The sequence below is a fragment of the Lithobates pipiens genome, unplaced genomic scaffold (genome assembly GCF_037356315.1).
Source record: "Lithobates pipiens isolate NorthernLeopardFrog02 unplaced genomic scaffold, aLitPip1_a1.2 Scaffold_10, whole genome shotgun sequence".
Classification (NCBI taxonomy): Eukaryota; Metazoa; Chordata; class Amphibia; order Anura; family Ranidae; genus Lithobates; species Lithobates pipiens.
The window spans coordinates 145986273-146008636 of NW_027507686.1; the positions used below are offsets into that span (position 1 = coordinate 145986273).

Here is a 22364-nt window from a genome sequence, read left to right on the forward strand (position 1 = left end):
GTAGCTCTTTTACTAGCGGAGGAGCCCGGCTTTCTTCCTCCCCGCCGCCGGCCTCTTCTCCCGACTTCGGGGGTCTTGTCCCCCTCTTCGGTTCTTCTGCCGGGCCACCGCGCCTTCTTGTAGCTCTTTTGCAGGCGGTGGCCCGGTCTTCTGTCGCCGCTGCCTTCCGTTCTTCTGTCGCCGCCTTCGGTTCTTCTGCCGGGCCACCGCGCCTTCTTGTAGCTCTTTTACAGGCGGTGGCCCGGTCTTCTGTCGCCGCTGTCGCTGTCGCCGTCGCCGCCTTCCGTTCTTCTTCTTCTTCTTGTTCTTCTTCTTCTTCCCCAGGAGATGTTGACACGTCGCTCTCTCCGGCCGGAATGCCAGAGCCGCGCTGTGCGGTCACTTATATAGTGACAATGGGGCGGTGTCACATGGTATATGTCACATGGGTTGGTCACATGGTGACCCCGCCCCCTTACGATGTCATAGTCCCCATGTGACATCAACCCATGTGACCAACCCATGTGACATATACCATGTGACACCGCCCCATTGTCACTATATAAGTGACCGCACAGCGCGGCTCTGGCATTCCGGCCGGAGAGAGCGACGTGTCAACATCTCCTGGGGAAGAAGAAGAAGAACAAGAAGAAGAAGAAGAACGGAAGGCGGCGACGGCGACAGCGGCGACAGAAGACCGGGCCACCGCCTGTAAAAGAGCTACAAGAAGGCGCGGTGGCCCGGCAGAAGAACCGAAGGCGGCGACAGAAGAACGAAGGCAGCGGCGACAGAAGACCGGGCCACCGCCTGCAAAAGAGCTACAAGAAGGCGCGGTGGCCCGGCAGAAGAACCGAAGAGGGGGACAAGACCCCCGAAGTCGGGAGAAGAGGCCGGCGGCGGGGAGGAAGAAAGCCGGGCTCCTCCGCTAGTAAAAGAGCTACACGAAGATAGCGGAGGAGTCCGGCGAGAAGACCCCCGAAGACGGAAGACCCCCGGAGCTGTGCAATAAAATATTTTTTCTCTGTGTTGTGTTTTTTTTTGTACTTTATTTCACAGGTGAATGGGTAGGGGTACATTGTACCCCATACTCATTCACATAGGGTGGGGGGCCGGGAACCGGGGGCCCCCTTCTTAAAGGGGGCTCCCGGATTCAGATAAGCCCCCCGCCCGCAGACCCCGACAACCAACGGCCAGGGTTGTCGGGAAGAGGCCCTTGTCCTCATCAACATGGGGACAAGGTGCTTTGGGGTGGGGGGGCCGCGCGGCCCCCCCTTCCCCAAGGCACCCCCCATGTTGAGGGCACGCGGCCTGGTACGGCTCAGGAGGGGGGGGCGCTCGCTCGCCCCCCTTTCCTGGCCGGCCGGGTAGCGTGCTCGGACAAGGGTCTGTTGTGGACTTTGGGGGAACCCCCACGCCGATTTTTTTCGGCGTTGGGGTTCCCCTTTAAGCCCATTCCAGGCGGCGGAGCCCGCGACGTCTCCGTCGCGGGCCCCGCCTACCTTCACACGCGCTCGAAATGAGCGGACTTTCCTCCGAGCGGGAACAGTTTGCTCATTTCGAAAGTAGCCTACACACGGGCGGACTGTTCGCTCAAACACAGTTTCAGCGGACAGTTTTTCGGAATTTCCAAAAGACTTTGTCCGTCAAACTGTCCGCTGAAACTGTCCGCTGAAAGCCCACACACGAGCGGACTGTCCGCCCAAACACTGTTCAGCGGACAAGGTTGGGCGAACAGTCCGCCCGTGTGTACGCGGCCTAAGGGGTTATTTATGAAAGGCAAATCCACTTTGCACTGCAAGTGCACTTGAAAGTGCAGTCTCCCTAAATCTGAGGGGTAGATCTGAAATGAGGGGAAGCTCTGCTGATTTTATCATCCAATCACGTGCAAGCTAAAATGTTGTTTTTTATTTTCCTTGCATGTCCCCCTCAGATCTATAGTGACTGCACTTCCAAGTGCACTTGCAGTGCAAAGTGGATTTTCATTTAGTAAATAACCCCCTAAGACTAAAACTGAATAGAAATTTGCTGCCAATATGAACACTGGATAAAGTAAAGTTACAATACAATTTAATAAAACAGGGTTAGTGGGGCCTTGTTTATGAAAGCTTACAATTAAATTACCACAGTGCTTGGCATAAAGCACAGTGATTTAATATGAGAAAACTGTGGTGGGGATGGGGAAGGGGCGTTAGATCTCCATATGTATTTTAAAGTGACTTACAGGTATTTATTGCTAGTGGATGTTTGAGCCTTAAAATGTTGTCTTGTGAAATAAGTTAACTAACAGTAAATACTTTTGTTTTTAGCTTGAGAGACAATAATATCACTGACAAGGGACTCTGCAGCCTTTTAGAGCATGCATTAGCATGGCCAAATTTCCAGAAGCTTGCGTAAGTACATATCACAACATTAAAAATTGGTGCCATTATGAACATATGTACAATATACCTTCAAATTATTTTAGGGACGCTATTTGTATTTGGCAAGCGGATATCCACGGGGCGGATCAGCACTGATCTGCCCCGTGTGAAAGGACCCTTAATGACTTTAATTGTGTGTCCTCCCAGCTTAGGCTTGGTTCACACAGGGGCGACAGGACTTCAGGACGACTTTGTGAGGCAACTTGGAGACAACTTGAACACGACTTTGAGACACGACCTGGGGCGACTTACAAGTCGCCCCAGGCCAGGCGACTTTTGCCGTGGCTATTTGTATTTGGCAAGCGGATATCCACGGGGCGGATCAGAACTGATCTGCCCCGTGTGAAAGGACCCTTAATGACTTTAATTGTGTGTCCTCCCAGCTTAGGCTCGGTTCACACAGGGGCGACACGACTTCAGGATGACTTTGTGAGGCAACTTGGAGACGACTTGAACACGACTTTGAGACACGACCAGGCCAGGCGACTTTTGCCGTGGCCAATCAGAGAATGAGCTCTGAAGGGGGAACTCCACGGCAAATTTCTGAAAAAAAATTTGGCGTGGGTTCCCCCTCCGAGAGCATACCAGGCCCTTAGGTCTGGTATGGATTCCAAAGGGAACCCCCTATGCCGAGAAAACGGCGTGGGGGTCCCCCCCAGATCCACACAAGACCCTTATCCGAGCACGCTACCCGGCCGACCAGGAAAGGGGGTGGGGACGAGCGGGCGCCCCCCCCTCCTGAGCCGTACCAGGCCGCGTGCCCTCAACATGGGGGGGTGCCTTGGGGGAGGGGGGGCGTACGGCCCCCCCACCCCAAAGCACCTTTTCTCATTCACATAGGGTGGGGGGCCCGTATCCGGGGGCCCCCTTATTAAAGGGGGCTCCCGGATTCCGATAAGCCCCCCGCCCGCAGACCCCGACAACCAACGGCCAGGGTTGTCGGGAAGAGGCCTTTGTCCTCATCAACATGGGAACAAGGTGCTTTGGGGTGGGGGGCCGTACGCCCCCCTCCCCCAAGGCACCCCCCCATGTTGAGGGCACGCGGCCTGGTACGGCTCAGGAGGGGGGGGCGCCCGCTCGTCCCCACCCCCTTTCCTGGCCGGCCGGGTAGCGTGCTCGGATAAGGGTCTGGTGTGGATCTGGGGGGGACCCCCACGCCGTTTTTTCGGCGTAGGGGTTCCCCTTGGAATCCATACCAGACCTAAGGGCCTGGTATGCTCTCAGAGGGGGAACCCACGCCAAATTTTTTTCAGAAATTTGGCGTGGAGTTCCCCCTTCAGAGCTAATAATTCTGTCAAAGTCTCCTCCGTATAGACAGAGATCCGACTTGGAGGTGACCTCCATTGAAATCAATGGGTACAAGTCGCCTACAAGTCGGATTGAAGTAGTACAGGAACTTCTTTTGAAGTCGGAGGCGACTTCAGTAGCGTGCATTAAGACGGCTCTCATTTACTTACATTGATTTTTAAATGTTGTCCGACCTGAGGCGACTAGGGGCTACCAGAAGTTGGATCGCAGTCGCCCCTGTGTGAACCGAGCCTAATAAAGTGTCTTCCTTAGTCTTTCATGTGCATCAATACCAAGAGGTTTGTCCCACCACCTTTCATAATGTGTGCTCACCTTAAAAGAGAAGTATGGTTTTCTTTTTTTGCATAATCATACTTACCTAGATGGATGGAGCATCAGACCCATGACGCTGATGACTGTCCTCACTCCTCCCTGAGCAGAGTGATACTGACTGTCAGTAAATTGAGTATTGAAACCAGTGGCGGCCCGTCCATTAGGGGCGCACAGGAACCCCCCCCCCTTCCATGTGTCCGTCCCCCTGATCTACATGCGGGGTGCTGAACGCATAGATTCCAATGGGGGATTTATTTATTTTTAAGCACGTGATTAGAGTCAGAGGCTCTAATTGGCTTCAAAAAAGGGTTGGCTCGGGGTGCAGAACACTACGCCCTGAGCCCATCCAGTTGTGGGACAATGGCGAATGAATATTCAAGTGATCTTGCGGCGAATCTGCCGCAGAGACCACTTTTATCTTGTAGCAGACCTCAGGTTGAAAAAGAGGATACTGGGGTCATGGCAGATAGCTGCTGCCATAACAACGATATCCTCCTTCAAACAGCTGACGTAAAACTGTGGTGGGCAGTCTGTAAAGTGGTTAATATATCCTAAACCTGTACCGTTTAGAAGATATTCCCTTTGCATGCAGTCATTGACGTCAGCGGTGCTCTGAATGCCCCAACAAAGGTCCGGCAGCATCTACCAGACCTTGCCAGGAAGAAGACACCCGCAACGTCATCGCGGCGCCGGCCACTCACAGCGCCAGAACTGCGAACCCAGAAGAAACTCAGAGGGCAAGATGTTAAGTCCCTCGGTGTGGACCAGACTGCGATACGGGGGCTTCGATCTAAGGTAAGTATTTTATAATGAGCTTGTATGCGGTGCATACTAGCTCATTATGCCCTTGCCTTGCATTTTTTTTTTGTTTTTGTAAGGGTATACAGCCGCTTTAAGCATTGATCATTCAGAGCACAGAGCCCGCAGTGCATTTTTAGAGAACCTCCACAAGGCGATGGGCTGACCTGTCTAGTGTCTAGTTGCTTCATAAAGGCTGATGCGGGTACAGATGCAGAAACCTTAAAAGAAAGCTTGCATTCTACTTTCTAAAAAATATACTTACCCTATGAGTATGTTGTCTACCCAAATATAGAGAGGGTGTTGTCTCAGCCTTCAGTAAAAAATATGATGGCAAAAGGTAATTTAGAGCCCAACTCAAGGAGTTAGAAAGCATCTACACTTACATTGGAGCCCCATTGCCCATTATGGGTAGGGCAGACATTACATTACAGACATTATTGCTTACCTTAGAGCCACACTCCACCCGTCTCTCATGTTCTCCTCTTCACCTTGAAGCGCCAGTGTGTGAGCTGTCCCTCAGGTGTCATCACATACAATACAGGGCTATTAACCCTCTATTGTAGAACCAGGAGTGTTACTGTGAACTTATAGAGGAGGCTGCAGGTGACCAGTTACTGTAGGGGCATTGCTAAGGTGTAGAATAATGTAAGTATTTCTCCTTATTCCAGCACCCTTAGCCCTTGTACACACGGTCGGACATTCCGACAACAAAATCCGTCGGATTTTGTCCGAAACTTGTGTTGCATACACACCGTCGGACAAAGATGTCGGAAAATCCGATCGTACATAACGTGACGACGTTATTTCGTTACGACAGGACTACATTCAGGCTAGTAGCCAATAGCTTTGGTCTAGGAATTTGATCTGATCGGAATTCGCTACACACAATCGGACAAAGTCCGATCGGATCATATTGTCGGAAAGTTTTATAGCCCAGCTCTAAAACTTTGTCCGTCGGATATTCCGACTAAAACAGTCCGATGGAGCCCACACACAGTCGGATTATCCGACAACACGGTCCGATCTGACATTTTCCGTCGGAATGTCCGACCGTGTGTACAAGGGCTTAGACATGAAGAGCATTTAAGCCTCAAAATGCAAAGGTAGATTTTTTCAAATTCCTGAAGTTGGGTTTTAAAGTGGTTCTCAAGCTAAAATGTTTTTTACCCCTTAATGCTTTCCAGTGTTTTATGGCTGCAGTTTTTCTCTCGCCTCTGCCTTCCTCACAAACTTTGCTCAGAGCAGCGGGAGCCATTGGCTCCTGCTGCTGTCAGACAAATCCGGTGAGCGGAGAGTGATGGGTGAGGCTGAGCCAAGCCGTATGTGCCTGTGGACGCACACAAGGTAACAATTTTGGGCTATAGGCACCACATGCCGGTTTTACTGGAGAATCTCAATAGTTATTTGACATTGCAGGACTTTAATGGCACAAGAAATATAAAATATATAAAGTTTATTATACACACAGCCCAGCTCAGGAGTGAGCTCCTACGTCTGACCCATAGCAAGCAGCTTGCTATGGTGGCAGACACAGAAGAGGAGGAGCCAAGATTGCTGGCTGGGGACCCCAGAAGAGGAGGCTCAGAGTCGCTCTGTGCAATACCATTGAGTATGACATGTTTCTTATTTTCATAAAAAAATGTTTTTTTGCTTTTAGAAACTATTTAACTTCATTATCATGAGGAATTCAAGAAATGTCCGGACTGCAATAAAATATATTTAAGGTTTTTAACTTTTATGTACAAGACAGTTGTTTATCTCTACCAAATGTTGTGTTTAATCATTCTAGATTGTTCAACAATGGACTGACAGACAATTCTATGAATTCTATTGCACATCTCTTGAAGAACAAGCAGAATTTCTTGTCCTTAAGGTAAGGTAAATATGCTGTATCTATGAAAGAAAGGCTGGGCACATATGGCACTAAACTAAAGAAAGTGCTTTTACTGCCATTGAAGAGTTAATTACCATTTCCTGTTTAGGGGACACAACAGAAAGATATTGGAAATCTTCACAGGTGGCACACAGTCATCAATAAAAACCTGGCAAATGTTCTAAGCCTTTCCTATTTTATCAAGTAGAATCAAACTGAATGAATATTATGCCACGTACACACGAGCGGACTGTATGGCGTACTTAGTTCGTGATACAATCCGACGGACAGTCCGTCGTACTTTCGACTGAACGGACTTGACCACACACGGATGCACAAACAGTCCGTCGAAAGCTTGCGCGATGACGTGTACAGCACGTACGACGGGACTAGAAATAGGAAGTCCAAGACACAGCAAAGCACCCTTCCGCCGTGTAAATCCTTTCTGGGCATGCGCCATTCTTAGTCCGTCGAACTAGCATACTGAGGAGCGGATTGTCCGCTGAAACCAAAGTACGACGGACAGAATTTCGAAAAATCCGAAATTCTTAGTACGCCGGACTGCACGCTGAAAAAGTCAGCTGAAGCCCACACACGAGCGGATTGTCTGCTGAAATGTGTTTCGACGGACTAAGTACGCCATACAGTCCGCTCGTGTGTACGCGGCATTAGGTAACGCATAATAAATGGAATATCTAACACCAGGAAAAAAGTATTTTTCTTATTTTTTTCTATTTCTCTTACAATCAAATACATGTTTTTGATGAAAATTATTATTTTCTGTTCCACAAAATATGCATTTCCTTTATATATTGTGTGATTACAGTCAAACGGGCACATATAAAAAAGAAAGTTGTACCCAATTGGTAAAGTAAATTGCAAGCTGAAATCTTTTTTTTAACCATAGATTGGGGAACAACTGTATAACTGAGGTTGGCGGACAAATATTAGCAGAAGGACTAAGTGAAAATCAGTCACTAAAATTCCTGGGGTAAGTAAGAGAAAAGATTTCCAGGTCTGAATCTGTTATAAAAGTGACTGTATAACTTGTAATACTGAATTGTCTTATTTCAGACTCTGGGGAAATCGAGTGGGTGATGCAGGAGCAAAGGCTATTGCGGATGCATTACAAAATAGCAAGACCTTGATATGGCTTAGGTAAGAAAAGGAGACTTATTTGTGTTTAAAAAGTATATATTTCACATTATAATTCCATCAATTCTATTTTTTCCCTATGGAGGGAGAAGAAAGATGTCTTTTAAGAGGCAAATATTTCACATTTTAATTTAAGTGATTCTATTTTCTTCATACGGTGCTAAAGAATAGAAGTCTTATCTTAAAAATTCTTCTTACTGTAGGGTGCATCACCATTGGCTTTCCCAAAAGCTGTAGTAAACTTTTAAATAATTAAAAAAAAAAAAGATTTCCCCCTGTAAGGTTAATGCATAATGTGCTAGTATGCATCTCATATAAAAAAAAAAAAAAAAAACGTACCTTGAAATGAAGCCCTGCAACGGCATGCTGTCACCACTGCAAAGGCTTCCATCTTCACCACGTCTTCCTGCCAGCTTCACGGGCTGCAGCCGCTTGAAAGCTCGGAAGGAACGTACCTCCATACATACTGTTCCTTTAGAGCATATACGCCGGTGACGCCGCTGGCTTCTGCTTACTGAAATATCTCCTATACTGTGCACATTTAGGAGATATTCATTTTACCTACAAGTAAGCTTTATTATAAACTGACCTGTAGGTAAAAATTAAATTCAGGAGTTTACAGTTTTTCTTTTTTTTTTTTTTTTTATACCGTAATAAAATATGAATTACCATTGTAATAAAAACCTATAAATAAAATTCACAAATATTGTAAGGAAATAAATCATGCTGTGTCTATGTTTTAAATATTTTTACATGCTTTTTGGGTGTGTCTAAAGATGTTTCCTAGCAGATAATCAACTAATAAAGTTATATATGGTATATTTAAATGTTTCTTTTGATACACTAAACATTTCTGGATATGTTTTTTGGGTTGAGTCAGAGTTTTTTTCCTTTTCTCCTTTTTTTTTGGGGGGGGGGGGGATATCTGGCTTTTTCTCGCTTTAAACATTGTCCATATATGACCATGTGGTTATATTAGGTCAATTATGTCACATCACACCTTTGTAATGTTTGGCTGCAGGGTGGGAATTCCCCCTGAGCCGCAGGTGATTGGACCATCAGCTTGCTACCAGATGACAACCTTCATTTCAGCAAGTCCAATAAAAATATGTCCAAAAGCACAAATAGAGGGGAACAGCATCACCAGCTAACGCATTTCACGCTTCCTTAGCGCTTAGTCATAGCTCTCTGATCTATGATTAAGTGCTAAGGAAACATTAAATGCGTTAGCTGGTGATGCAGTTCCCATCTATTTGTGTTTTTGGACATGTTTTTATGGACTTGCTGAAATGAAGGTGATTTTACTGGACATGCGGCCAACCAGAATTCTTTTTTGCTCATTGGACTCCGTGATGGACCGGGCCAGCACCTGGTTTGTGTGTAATGCCGCGTACACACGAGCGGAATGTCCGACAGAAAAATACTTTTTAAAAAAAAATTCTGACAGACCTAGAAATGGAACATGTTCTAAATATTTCCGACGGAACCAATTCCTATCGGGTAAAAAAACCGATCGTCTGTATGCTGTTCCAACGGACCAAAAACGGCGCATGCTCTGAAGCAAGTACGAGAGGGAAGCTATTGGCTACTGGCTATTGAACTTCCTTTTTCTAGTCCCGTCGTACGTGTTGTACGTCACCGCGTTCTTGACGGTTGGACTTTGGTGTGAGTTCATTCCGACAAGAAAACCGGTCGTGTGTACAGGGCGTTAGTGAAGGTGGAGATGGAAGACTGACCTAGAGCGGTGTTCACATACATCCATGTGACAAGGGTTCAAGAGTTCCATGGGTTCTGGCTGAACCTTAGCTCATCACTACATATGGTCAATCAAAACCAAAATCAAAATGTTTGGGTCTGGTCTGTTGAATGACAAACCACATTTCTATTTCTTTACCACCACCGTCTACTTTTTTATTGTATTGTGCCTATCAGAAGGGATATATCCCGGATGGCAGGTATATATCTCCTTATTTTTTGCAAGTGGGCCCTTAATAGGCAGTACAGAGTTATTGAATGAGGAAGAAAGTAGAAAGAGGTGGAGGGGGTCTGAGGTGTGTAAGCTGTGCTGGGGTTTAGCATGGACCGAAGGAGGTTCATTCCTTGCATTGTAAGATTAGATGCCTGCTGTAACTGCTGTGCTGTGTATGTGGACTTGTTTGCGCTCTATGGGCATTATGCAGCTAAAATAAATCTGCCAGTATCTTTTGTGTTCAGGACTTTATTGAATTTCCATGAGAAGAAATGTTCATGTTTAGTTCATGCTTCAAGTCTCTTTGTTGAAGACAAGCCTGCTAAAGTCACCATAAAGCCAGAGTTTTTTTACTCCATTTTGGTGTCCTGCATTCCAGCTACTCCCCCCAATAATCACAGTATATATAACCATCAGCTTTTTTCAATTGTAGCTTGGTTGGCAACAACATAGGAAGTATTGGAGGGCAGGCATTGGCCACCATGCTGAAGAAAAACACAGTACTAGAAGAACTCTGGTAAGTGTATGCCTTGTATTTTTATTGATATCACCTGAAAGTGTACTGTAGGTAATGCTTAAAAAAACTACTAATTACTGGTATGAGAAATAACGTGTAAATACCTGATAATTTTGCAGTATGTTTCCCGTCCAGGGTTTGATGTGTTGTGCTATCACTGCTCACCATAGAGTCCAAATTCCCTGTTAGTGTTGAGTGCCATGCATTAGGTCTACGTTTCTCCAATGGACATTTATATTCAGCACTGCTGAGAGTGGGTACTACTACACAAAACATGTATCCATTAGCATACATACCTAAAAATAAGGGAGATATTAAATTGAACTATGGCTTCCAATCAAACAATAATATGTACTGCAGCATTATAAATGCATTTGCACTTAGTTTTCTCCTAATCCTCCTGCAAAGTCCCACAAAAAGCCATTGACCCTGTCAGTAAAGGCCACCCAATGCAGCTTCCTGTGATGCGGTGGCAGCAATGCAGCACTGCTCCTGAATTGAGAGCAGAGTTGCCACTCCCATGTAGGCTGGGCCTGCTTTGAAAAAATGCTGCTAGGTGCTTGGCTATCAGCATTGTCACTGCTGATTCTCAGGTCTGTAGCCTGTCAACCAGCACCTGGTCACACCTAGTTGTGCCCACTTATTTCTGGATTGACAGTATGTCCTCTGTTGCTGAAACTCTCCCACTCTGAGCTGCAGTGTCAGGGAGCGTAGCATGTGAGACACAAATGAAAGAGGATTTTGAGGAAAGGTAATGAAATTTCTTTTTTTTACTTTATGTGGCTCAGGTATCACATAATAACAGGATTTGGTACTTATAGATACTGTCATACAGGAGCCTTTAGTTGTATTTTAAAGATGTTCTAAAGGCATAGAAGGTTTTTTTTTTCTCACCTTAATGCATTCTCTGCATTAACCACTTGCCTACTGGGCACTTATACACCCTTCCTGCCCAGGCCAATTTTCAACGTTCAGCGCTGTTGCATTTTGAATGACAATTGCACGGGTATGCTACACTGTACCAGGAAAAAAAGTATCATTTTTTTTCACACAAATGGAGCTTTATTTTGGTGTTATTTAATTAACACTGGATTTTTTTTATTTTTTGCTAAGTAAACTAATAAAGACCGATATTTTTTGAAAAAAAAAACGTTTTCATAGTTTGTTATAAAATTTTGCAAACAGGCAGTTTTCTTCTTCACTGATGTGTGCTGATGAGGCTGCACTAATGGGCACTAATAGGCTGCACTGATGGGCATTGATGAGGAGGCACTAATGGGCACTGATAGGCAGAAATGATGGGCACTGAAAGGTGACACTGTTGAGGAGGCACAGATTGGCAGCACTGATTGGCAGCACTGGTGGGCACTGGTAAGTACTGATTGGTAGCAATGGTAGGCGCTGTTGGGACTGCACTGATAATCAGTGCCCTGCTTATTTGTGTACATGTCCCCTTTAGAGAAGCCGGTTATGGGCTCTCTTCTCCTCTCATGCTGTAAGCATGAGGAAAAGAGGGCCAATAACAGGCTTCTATTTAGATCTGTGATCAACTGTGATTGAACACAGCTGATCATGTGGTAAAGAGCCTCTGATTGTCTCTTTACCTCAATCTGCGATCGACAGAGTCCTCCAGACACTGCGATCACAGAGCAAGCCACCCATGCCCCGCCGCAGATGTGCTGCAGACGTGATCATGGCACACCCTCATATGAGGGCGTCCCAGAACTAACCGGCCATGCTGCAGCCATCATTCGGCTATAGGGCAACCAGCAAGTGGTTAAAGTAATAAACCTTCCATGATCAGCACCCCCTAGCCCCCCCTGCCATACATACTTACCTGGGTCCTCCAACACTGTACACATGTGCAGCAGCACTGATCTCTCCTCCTATATTCACAGGACACAGAGGCGCTGTCAATGTAATCCTGTGAGGAGGGAGCAGGAGATGTAGCTGAGCTACATGGTGTGTGTCTATAGATGCACACAGCCCAGTTCGGGAGTGAGCCTGCACAAGTGCCCCCATACCATGCAGCTTTCTATGGGACACTCATAGAAAGGGAGGAGCGGACAGCGTCGGTGGGTCACCCCAGAAGAGGAGATAGGGGCGGCTCTGTGCAATACAAACATGTTTTTATTTTAATTGAAAAAAAATATATATAAGCCTTTACAACTGCCTTAAGGAGTGAGTTTTTATGACTCATTAGTAAACCATTACACAGGTATTTCCCCTGCAGTGTTATTACCATGAGCACTGGATGACATGACATACAATAATTGACATTCAAGGTGCTTAAACACTAATTACTTTCACTTAATTAAAGCCTACTGGGTGAATGACATGATGATTCACCTTTAATGCACAAAATCATAGAATATATCCCACAGCCTAAATAAATTAACATTACTATTGGAAAATGCCACATTTTATAGCAGGGAATTACAAAATAATAGTTTGTGTAGTGGTACCCCCTTGGGGCTGCTGAAAGTTGTGACCCACGTGTCACCTTGCCCAGCCTGGCATTCACCTCCCAATCACCTTGGAGACCAAGAACGGTCCAGATGTTTGTTTTGTTATTTTATTAAGGGATTTGAACTTGGATAGGGATAGGAGTATATGGGATGCCCAGTAGAATGAACGATTGATTGATTGATTGTATTTTCAATCAGTTGAAACACTATATACACTTTAAAGCTGCAGGCTTCTCCAGCACAACACTTGCTTGCAGGTACAGCTAGCACATGTTTAGGCCAATACTGACTCAGTCAAGCCCTAGAAATTGCCATTTGCAGGCAGAAACTGCGGGTCCCATTAATGTAGCAAAAGAATAGGAAGTCTATGTGCGCTAGCTGACCTATGATGGACTATTGCTCCCAGTAATCCCTCTTCAGGCCCTGCCAGTCCTTCTGACTGCAGCTGTCCAACTCCACTGCCCCGTGACATTGCAATCCTTACTGGCTCTTTACTGGCTCCACACCTAGCTCTGACCGTTTCCTCCCAGTCCTCTCTGGCATGCCTCTACAGTCCTCCCAACTGCCCATGTCACTCACCACCCCACCTGGCTGCAAACCAGTGTTTCCCTCCTGAAGACTTGCCTGGCAGTACTAGCTCCTGCTGTCCTCTCTCTGACCCCTCTCTGTGCCTCCTGGTCAGATCCTTCATGTGTTCTTGAAGGAATCCATCCTGCACCCAAGTCCCAGGCCCAAGGTTACCCCCCCCCCCCAGAATGGGGAGTGCCCTCAAAGGCCCCTAGCACTCCATTCTCAGTTCTTCTACCCGACAAATCCTCTGGATCCATCTCCACTTAATTGATCACCATATTAGTTTAAAGAAAACTTTAAAACCCCTTTTGCTCACATAAATAAATGGTCATGTGATTTGCTAGGTCCCAAGTCTTACTTCCTGCAGAGTGTCCATTGCACTGCCTGGGTGATATGAACACTTCCTTTTGGTTGTCTAGTGGCTGAATCCTGGTCTTGAAGACTGAAGTTTAGAGATTACGTCATGAAAGACGGACCAGTTAGTGATGGCACACTCTACAGCATTGGATGACTGGTCTACATTCCTGGAAGAGGTGCCAGTTATGAATACATGATTAGTTTTAAACTTTTTTTAATGGGAGAATATGAGGGAGAAGGGGGAGGAGGAAATTACTTTGTCTAATGATGAACTTTATGGCCAAATGAGTCCAAAATGCAGCCCAACAATTGTGCTCCTTCAACCCCTCAATTGCTTTGTTAGCATTAAGGCCCAGTATTGCTGTTTATAGGCTGTTAGCTTTGCAGGGGAAGTTACACTTTGCAAAGGAATTTGCCCCAGAGCTTAGTGACTAAGGTGAAGTTTCCCTTTGCAAAGAATACCCAATCATGTGTAAGGAAAATAAAAATAATAGCAATTTACCTGTGCATGATTGGATGATGGGCGTTAGAAAAGCTTCACTTTATTCAATAAGCTCTGTGGCTAATTCACTTTGCAAGGGAAGTTGTGCTTTGCAAGGCAACAGCCTATTGTCTTTAGTAGGGATGAGCTTCGAGTTCGAGTCAAACTCATGTTTGACTCGAACATTGCCTGTTCGGCGAATAGTGAACAATTTGGGGTGTTCGCGGCAAATTCAAAAAGCCGTGGAACACCCTGTACAAGTCTATGGGAGAAATCTAAAGTGCTAATTTTAAAGGCTAATATGCAAGTTACTGTTCTAAAAAGTGTTTGGCGACCTGGGTCCTGCCCTAGGGGACATGTATCAATGCAAAAAAAAGTTTTAAAAACGCCCGTTTTTTCGGGAGCAGTGATTTTAATAATGATTAAAGTGAAACAATGAAAGTGTAATATTCCTTTAAATTTCATACGGGGGGGGGGGGGGTGTCTATAGTATGCCTGTAAAGGGGCGCATGTTTCCCATGCTTAGAACTGTCCCTGCACAAAGTGTCATTTCTGCAGGAAAAAAAGTCATTTAAAATCACTCGTGGCTATAATGAATTGTCGGCTCCTGTAATACAGAGAACACTCTTTGAAAGTCATTGATAAAAAAAAGAAAAAAAGCGTGGGGTTCCCCCAAATTCAATTTCCAGGCCCTCCAGGTCTGGTATGGATATTAAGGGGAACCCCGTGTCAATTTTTTTTTTTTTTTAAATGATGAAATAAAAAAAAAATGACGTGGGGTTCCCCCTAAAAATCCATACCGGACCCTTTATTCGAACACGCAACCTGGCAGGCCGCAGGAAAAGAGGGGGGACGAAAGAGCACCCCCCCTCCTGAACCATACCAGGCCACATGCCCTCAACATTGGGAGGATGCTTTGGGGTCCCCCCAAAGCACCATGTCCCCATGTTGATGAGGACAAGGGCCTCATCCCCACAACCCTGGCCGGTGATTGTGGGGGTCTGCGGGCTGGGGGGCTTATCAGAATCTGGAAGCCCCCTTTAACAAGGGGACCCCCAGATCCCGGCCCCCCCCTGTTTGAAATGGTAAGGCGGTACAAAAGTACCCCTACCATTTCACAAAGAAAGTGTAAAAAATAGTTAAATAAGACAAACACACTTTTGAAAAAGTCCTTTATTAAAAATAAAAAATGATTCCAGTGGTGGTAATCCACTCTTGCTATCCAGCGACGGATGATCATCCGCTTCTCCAATGACGTGTGGGTGACCCCGCCCCACTCTGATGTAACAGAAACCTGCGTTACATCAGAGGGGGGCTTGGTAATTTGGCTTCTCTGTTTTGCGCCTCAACTCAAAGAACAACCTCAGCCCCTCTGACACATTTGGTTGAGTGAAAATTACTGCAAGCATTTATAAGAACACAAGCATGATACCTTAAAGAGTATAATCATTATGCCAAAGTAACTTAGAATAGAGTTCTGCACTAGGCTGGAACTAACTTAGTGCCCTTTCACACAGATGCGTTTTCCTCCCTTTTTTTCCTTGAAAAGAAAAATGTTTCCCTTTAAATCCTATGTGACTTTTCACGCCACTGCATTAAAGGTGCAGTGTGTTTTGAAAAGTCCTGCATGCAGCACCAAAAACGCAGCTTCCCATTAAAAAAATGGAAATCACTGCAAAATTGCGGTAAACTCCCTGTAAATACGCACCACAATTTTGCATTTTTGAGTCACATGAGCATTTTTCACAGGCACTGGCAACCCAAAAACGCACCAGAAACACACAGCAAAATCACGGTAAAAAATCATATGCGTTTTTACCTTATAAGTCAGCAAAGTCAACAATAAACTATGCATATAAACATCAACTGCAATGTGAATGATAATGCTATAACTAATTTAGAGTGCATTTTAGAGAATGTCAAGGGTTTGCTGCAATGTCCCCTGAGAGGTACCTCTTAGCATAAGCAGTGAGTAAAGGTCCCTGTATAGCAGCTGTAAAGGGGAAGTCTTAAGTCCTAACTTTTCAACTGGCTAGTGTTGGGGCCCAGTTGTACCTTTGGTGCACACGAGAACAGTCCCAGTCAAACCCGCAGGCAGCAATAAAGGCACGAGATGGCTGTATGATCAGTTACTAAAAGTCTGTCTGTCTAGAAGCAATAGTAAATGCCCAAAGTAGCAGGTCACCTGTCTCAGTGATATTGCAGCTCACCATTCAGTCACACACAGCAGTTAATACAGTATCTGCTCTGCACCCAGGTGACTGGATGTCGGCACCACCGAACTCCGCACTTTAGATCCCGCTCAGGCCACTGATATGCAGCAGTGATGGTGCACACTGGACAGTGATGTGCACTGCCTGGACTCCCTCAAGGCAAGAGGAGGTTATGTCCTGTACAGCCCGGAAAAATGTAGCTCTTTCTCCTCCTCCTGGCAATCTCTCTCTTGGGAATTTTCAAAAGCTCTTGCTTGCACAGTACAGTCTCTGTCCTCTGGAATACATTTCCCACAGGGCAATGCTGCCTGACTCAGTCTATTGAACTCTTCCTGCTCAGCAGCTCCCTCCTCTCACTGATACAACTTGTAACCAGGGGCGGACTGACCATTAGGGCACTCGGGCACTGCTTCATGCCACTAAGGGGCCCCATCAGGGTTGCCGGCCTCAATAAAACCAGGGACAGTATGTAAAAATCTGCGGTTTTTTTTTTAAATCCCAAGATTATAGCTGCCCCACCTCTCCAGTAGCTTTTCAGTGTGTGTATTCGGTGTGTCTGTGTGTGTATACTGTGTGGTCTCATAATCTATTTCCTGGGGGCCCCATAATCTTCTATTGCCTGGGGGCCTCATAATCTCCTATTGCCCAGGGGCCCTATAATCTTCTTCTATTGCCTGGGGGCCCCATAAACTCCTATTGCCGAGGGCCTAATGAGTTGTCAGTCCACCCCTGCTAGTAACCAGTTCAGCACTGCAGGGCAGCAGCTACAAAGTGCAGCTGCAACCCGTGTTTCTCTTACTCTCCATTCTTAGCCAAGCACATGGCTACATTTGGAACACTTTTAAATGTAATATAAAAAGAGAGACGCTGCAGCACTCTAAGCTCTGCAATCTTCTACACAAAAAATATTCACCGATGTGCTGCAGTAAGCCAAAATGCATACCAATATAATTGCTCATCAATAAACATTTTAAATCTGTATAGCGCAATGCCAGTATTAAAAATGTGTAATTATAAATGTGAACAAATTAACAATCCATGCACTATGCAATTTGTGTTACAAAAACGTGAAGATCCTTCTACCAAAAGATCAAAGAGCTCTCAGCATGTATGTGCAACACCCCAACCACCACCAGAGGCAAAACAGATGGGTTCTCACCTTGTAACAAGGACCTTTAAATTATAAAGAGCTCACACTACGCCTTTTTTCCCTTTAGGAGCCGGGATCAGTTCAAATCACTGGCACATTGATGTTTTTTTCAAATTAGTCACCACGGCCATAAAAGGATACAAAACATAACAAATAGTGCTTTCTGTATATAAATAATAGTTGCCTTTTATTTATACAATAAGTCTCACTCACAAAGAGAAAGTATTTAGAGGCCAAGGTGGCACTACTGAAAAGCGGGTAGAAACCAACAGCTCGCCGCCCCCCCCTGAGTTCAAGTGACAGCTCCAGCAATTGCTTAGATTGGGGAAGGAACCTCAGCCTAGTGTGTGGGCCTAGTGGTGCTGTTTGGAGAGTGATTTAAAAGTGTAAGCCCTTGTACACACGGTCGGACATTCCGACGGATTTTGTCCAAAACTGGTGTTGCATACACATGGTCGGACAAAGTTGTCGGAAAATCCAATCGTACGTAATGTGATGACGTTATTTAGTTACGATAGGACTACGTTCAGGCTAGTAGCCAATAGCTTTGGTCTAGGAATTTGGTCTGAGCATGCGTGGCACTTTGTCCGATCAGAATTCTCTACACACAATCGGACAAAGTCCGATGGGATCATGTTGTCGGAAAATTTTATAGCCCAGCTCTAAAACTTTGTCGGTCGGATATTCTGACGCAAATAGTCCGATGGAGCCCACACACAGTTGGATTATCCGACAACACGGTCCGATCTGACATTTTCCGTCGGAATGTCTGACCGTGTGTACAAGGGCTAAGAATGCCAATACAAAAATATACTAAATATACAAAAAAAAAAAATTATATATATACATATATATATATATATATATATATATATATATATATATTAATTACGTCTCCCAGAGAATGTAAGATGAAATACGAGTTGATAATATTGATCACTTATCTTGCCACAAAACATGTTTTTAACAAGACAGATCAAATGCATGCATGGCAGATAGAAAGCTGGTGTTCACACTAGTGCGATTTCTGATGCGATTTGAGTTGCACAGAGTCACATGACAAGGAAAAACACATTATATTCAATCGTGTCCATTCTCATCAATGCAACTCGTGTGACTTTGGAAAAGGTTCCTGTTCTACTTTGGTGTGATTTACAGTGTGATTTGGCCCAATAGAATATGCAAAGTCGCACTACATAATTGCACTAAAAATCGCATTGCAGCAGTGGGAACCTAGCCTTTAAGAGTAAGTGTTAGGTACCTGGTGTTGAAGCCCGACTTGTAGAAGGAGACCTCTCTTACAACGCTGGTTCAGGAGCCACTGGAATGGGAACAGCGGTCTCGAGAGCACAGTGGGCAGGAGTGCCTGCTGGAATAGGGCCGCTGGGACTGATAGCGGAGAAGAGATCCCTCTGGATGGCTGGACAGCTGGAAGTTGATAGAAGAGCTGAGAAATGCAAGCAGCAGCTACAGGAGCCGATGAGAGGAACCACAGGCACAGCAGAACACTGAACAGGCAGCAGGTTGGAGCAGGGTCGGACGGTCCGGGTCAGTAGGTGAGCAGACAGGTGATAGCAGCAGGCAAGGCAGCGTCTGTAAAACTGGCAGAGGTCAGCAACGGGATCACAGGCAGAAGTGGTAGCAAGGTCAGGCGGGCCGGGTCGGGTTTGGAGAAGACAGAGAAGTCAGACGAAGCCGGGTCGGTAACAGTAGCAGATGATCAGGTTCAGGTAGTCAGATACACAGGAGCTGAGACGAAACAGCGCCGCACCAGAACACTAGGAGAACCTTTAAGCGTTCGCTGGCGGCAAACAGCGCTATCACACGCGCACCTAACGCTGAGGGGGGCACTCGCTAGTCCCCACCCAATTTCCTGACCAGCTGGGCTGCGTGCTGGGATAAGGGTCTGATATGGACTTTGGGGGGACCCCCACGCCGTTTTTTTGGCGTAGGGGTTACCCTTAAAACCCATACAAGGTGACGGGGCTAGTGAGGTGTCAATCTCGCCGATGGAGTCGGCGACATTGACTTCCTTCGCTAGTTCTGTCTACCTGGAGCCACGTTCAAAATTAATGCACTTTTCTCTGTGTGTGGGCAAGTCCATTCATTTTAAAAGTCCGGCGGACTAGCACACTTCAACACACACTAGCGCACAATTTTGAGTCAAAACTTCTTTTGGTTACAAAAAGTCCGCTGGAGCCCACACACTGGCGGATTGTCCAGCGGACTCTGGCCCGCCGGACCAAGTACGCCGGATAGTCCGATCGTGTGTCCGCGGCATAAGTGATGTCATCCACCTGGCTGAGTTTTATGACAAATCTGTGTAAATTTCAGGAATGCATGGGAAGAAATACACTTCCTTTGGCAGATAAAACAGCTCCCTTAAATGTACTGTATTTCATCTTTTTTCCTGGAGTTCAGCCTAAAGTTGTAGTAAACTGCAGCCCAGGACCATTTTGCTGGTCAAAGACCAGACCACTTTTTGCAATTTGGCACTGCGTCACTTTAACTGACAATTGCGTGGTCATGCGACGTTGCTCCCAAACAAAATTTACGTACTTTTTTTTCCCACAAATAGAGCTTTATTTTGGTGGTATTTGATCACCTCTGCGGTTTTTATTTTTTGCGCTATAAACAAAAATAGAGCAACAATTTTGAAAAAAACTATTTTTTTTACTTTTTGTTATAATAAATATCCCCCAAAAATATATAAAAAAACATTTTGTTCCCTCAGTTTAGGCTGATACGTATTCTTCTACATATTTTTGGTAAACAAATCGCAATAAGCGATTGATTGGTTTGCGCAAAAGTTATAGCGCTTACAAAATAGGGGATAGTTTTATGGCATTTTTATTAATAATTTTTTTTTTACTAGTAATGGCGGCGATCAGCGATTTTTATTGTGACTGCGACATTACAGGGGACACATCGGACATTTTTGACACATTTTTGGGACCATTGTCATTTATACAGCAATCACTGCTATATAAATGCAGTGATTCCTGTGTAAATGACACTGGCAGTGAAGGGGTTAACCAGTGGGTGGCAGTGTAGGGGTTAAGTGTTTCTAGGGGTGTGTTACTAACTGTGGGGGGCTGGGCTTTCATTTAGTGAACACTGATCTCTGCTCCAATCACATGGAGCAGAGATCAGCGTCACTACTTGCTAGGCAGAATGGGGAAATGCTGTTTAACATGGCATTTCTCTGTTCAGCCGCCCCGTGAGACAATCGCGAGTACGCCCGCAGCGATTGAGTCCGTGGGACCCTCGACCGGACTCACGGTGGCACGCTCGCGATGGCAGGGCGGCATTAAAGATTGGACGTACCTTTACGCCAATATGCCTGCCCTTGCCATTTTGCCGACGTACATCGGCGTGCGCCGGTCGGGAACCGGTTAAAAAAAAAATCCCCTGTAAGGCAATGTCATAATCTGCTAGTATGCATCACATAAGAGACTTACCTTACTGAAGACCTCCAGTGGCATGCTTTTGCCGCTAACAGGGCTGCTATCTTCCCCCAGTCTTCCTTCTGGGTTTGCGACCTCCGGGTAGATGAGTGGCCAGGGCATGTGCGTGGGAGCCCTTGGCTACAGCATGGGGCTCTGAATGTCCAGCATAGTATCCACAATTAATATCTCCTAAAGAGGGCAAGTTTAGGAGATATTCACTGTACCTACAGGTAAGCCTTATTATTATATTTATTTACTTAAAAAACTGAGTTTACTACCACTTTAAATTAGTTTAGCAATGTTAAAATGCATATACACTATGTATGGATGTTTTTACATTTGTCTTGCATTGCTGGGGAAATGGAAGCTCCATACTGTGCTGTGATCCATCTTTGCTGCTGCATCCCAAGGTTACATGATAATGATGTCCTGTTTTGCTGATCTAAATTGAAGCCTATTTTTATGATACTACCGTAATTATAATAAGTATAGCATTCACTGAAGTAAGCATAGAAACGAATTGCTGATGGGTGTGTGGCAAAAGCTGAGAAGCCATGTTATGACCATTGTTTACTGTCTTCTGCAGGCTTGATGAAAACAAACTTGAAGATATCGACGCCATCTCAATAGCAGCCAGTCTAAAGGAAAACTGTGCCATGAAAATTTTAAAGTGCGTATGAAATTATATTATATATCAATTAACGCCAATTGAATTTGTAAGTTTGTATCTTGTGTACATATCAAATATCTCATGAAAAACATACTTTCATATGTCAATCTGGATTATTTAGGGTGCCTGCCAATGGGCACTTAATGTTATCACAAAATGCTTCTGGCTTGACAATATGGCTTGCCCATTTGCCTATCCATTTTCACTGCTCTGTATTCCGCAACAGCTGCATACAGGGCAGAGGCTCTGCATGTATAGTTTAAAACCCAATTTTATTTTAGAGTTGAAGTCTAGGTGTGATCATTTTTGCATACTTATATTGGTCCAGATTAAACCAATGTAAGCATGCGCATCTCATACCTGAGGGACCGCTGTGGATGACCAAATCTTCCGGGTCTTTTTTCACCGATCGCAGAACATTTTGTAATTTTCCTAATGACTACAAGGCATTCTCTGATTGCATGAGGTGGAGAGGTGGTGTTGTGACATCATGATCTCCACTACATCCAATCAGGCAACACCTTGTATTCATTGAAAAGATGCAAGACATCCTAAGCCCTTGTACACATGGTTGGAGATTCCGACAACCAAATCCGTCGGATTTTGTCCGTCGGATCTTGTCCGAAACTGTTGCATACACACGGTCGGACAAAGTTGTTGAAAAATCCGATC

The 22364-nt window shown here is 45.3% G+C and overlaps 1 protein-coding gene across 1 annotated transcript in view; it reads left to right on the forward strand.

Moving 5' to 3' along the window:
* Nucleotides 1-22364, forward strand: part of NOD2 (nucleotide binding oligomerization domain containing 2) — a 112291-nt gene that overhangs the window by 84383 nt on the left and 5544 nt on the right. Inside the window, exons 5-10 of the mRNA XM_077458409.1 lie at nt 2286-2369; nt 6610-6693; nt 7601-7684; nt 7768-7851; nt 10251-10334; nt 21609-21692. Of these exons, the coding sequence (XP_077314535.1) occupies nt 2286-2369; nt 6610-6693; nt 7601-7684; nt 7768-7851; nt 10251-10334; nt 21609-21692 (504 nt within the window). The remainder of the gene's footprint in view (nt 1-2285; nt 2370-6609; nt 6694-7600; nt 7685-7767; nt 7852-10250; nt 10335-21608; nt 21693-22364) is intronic.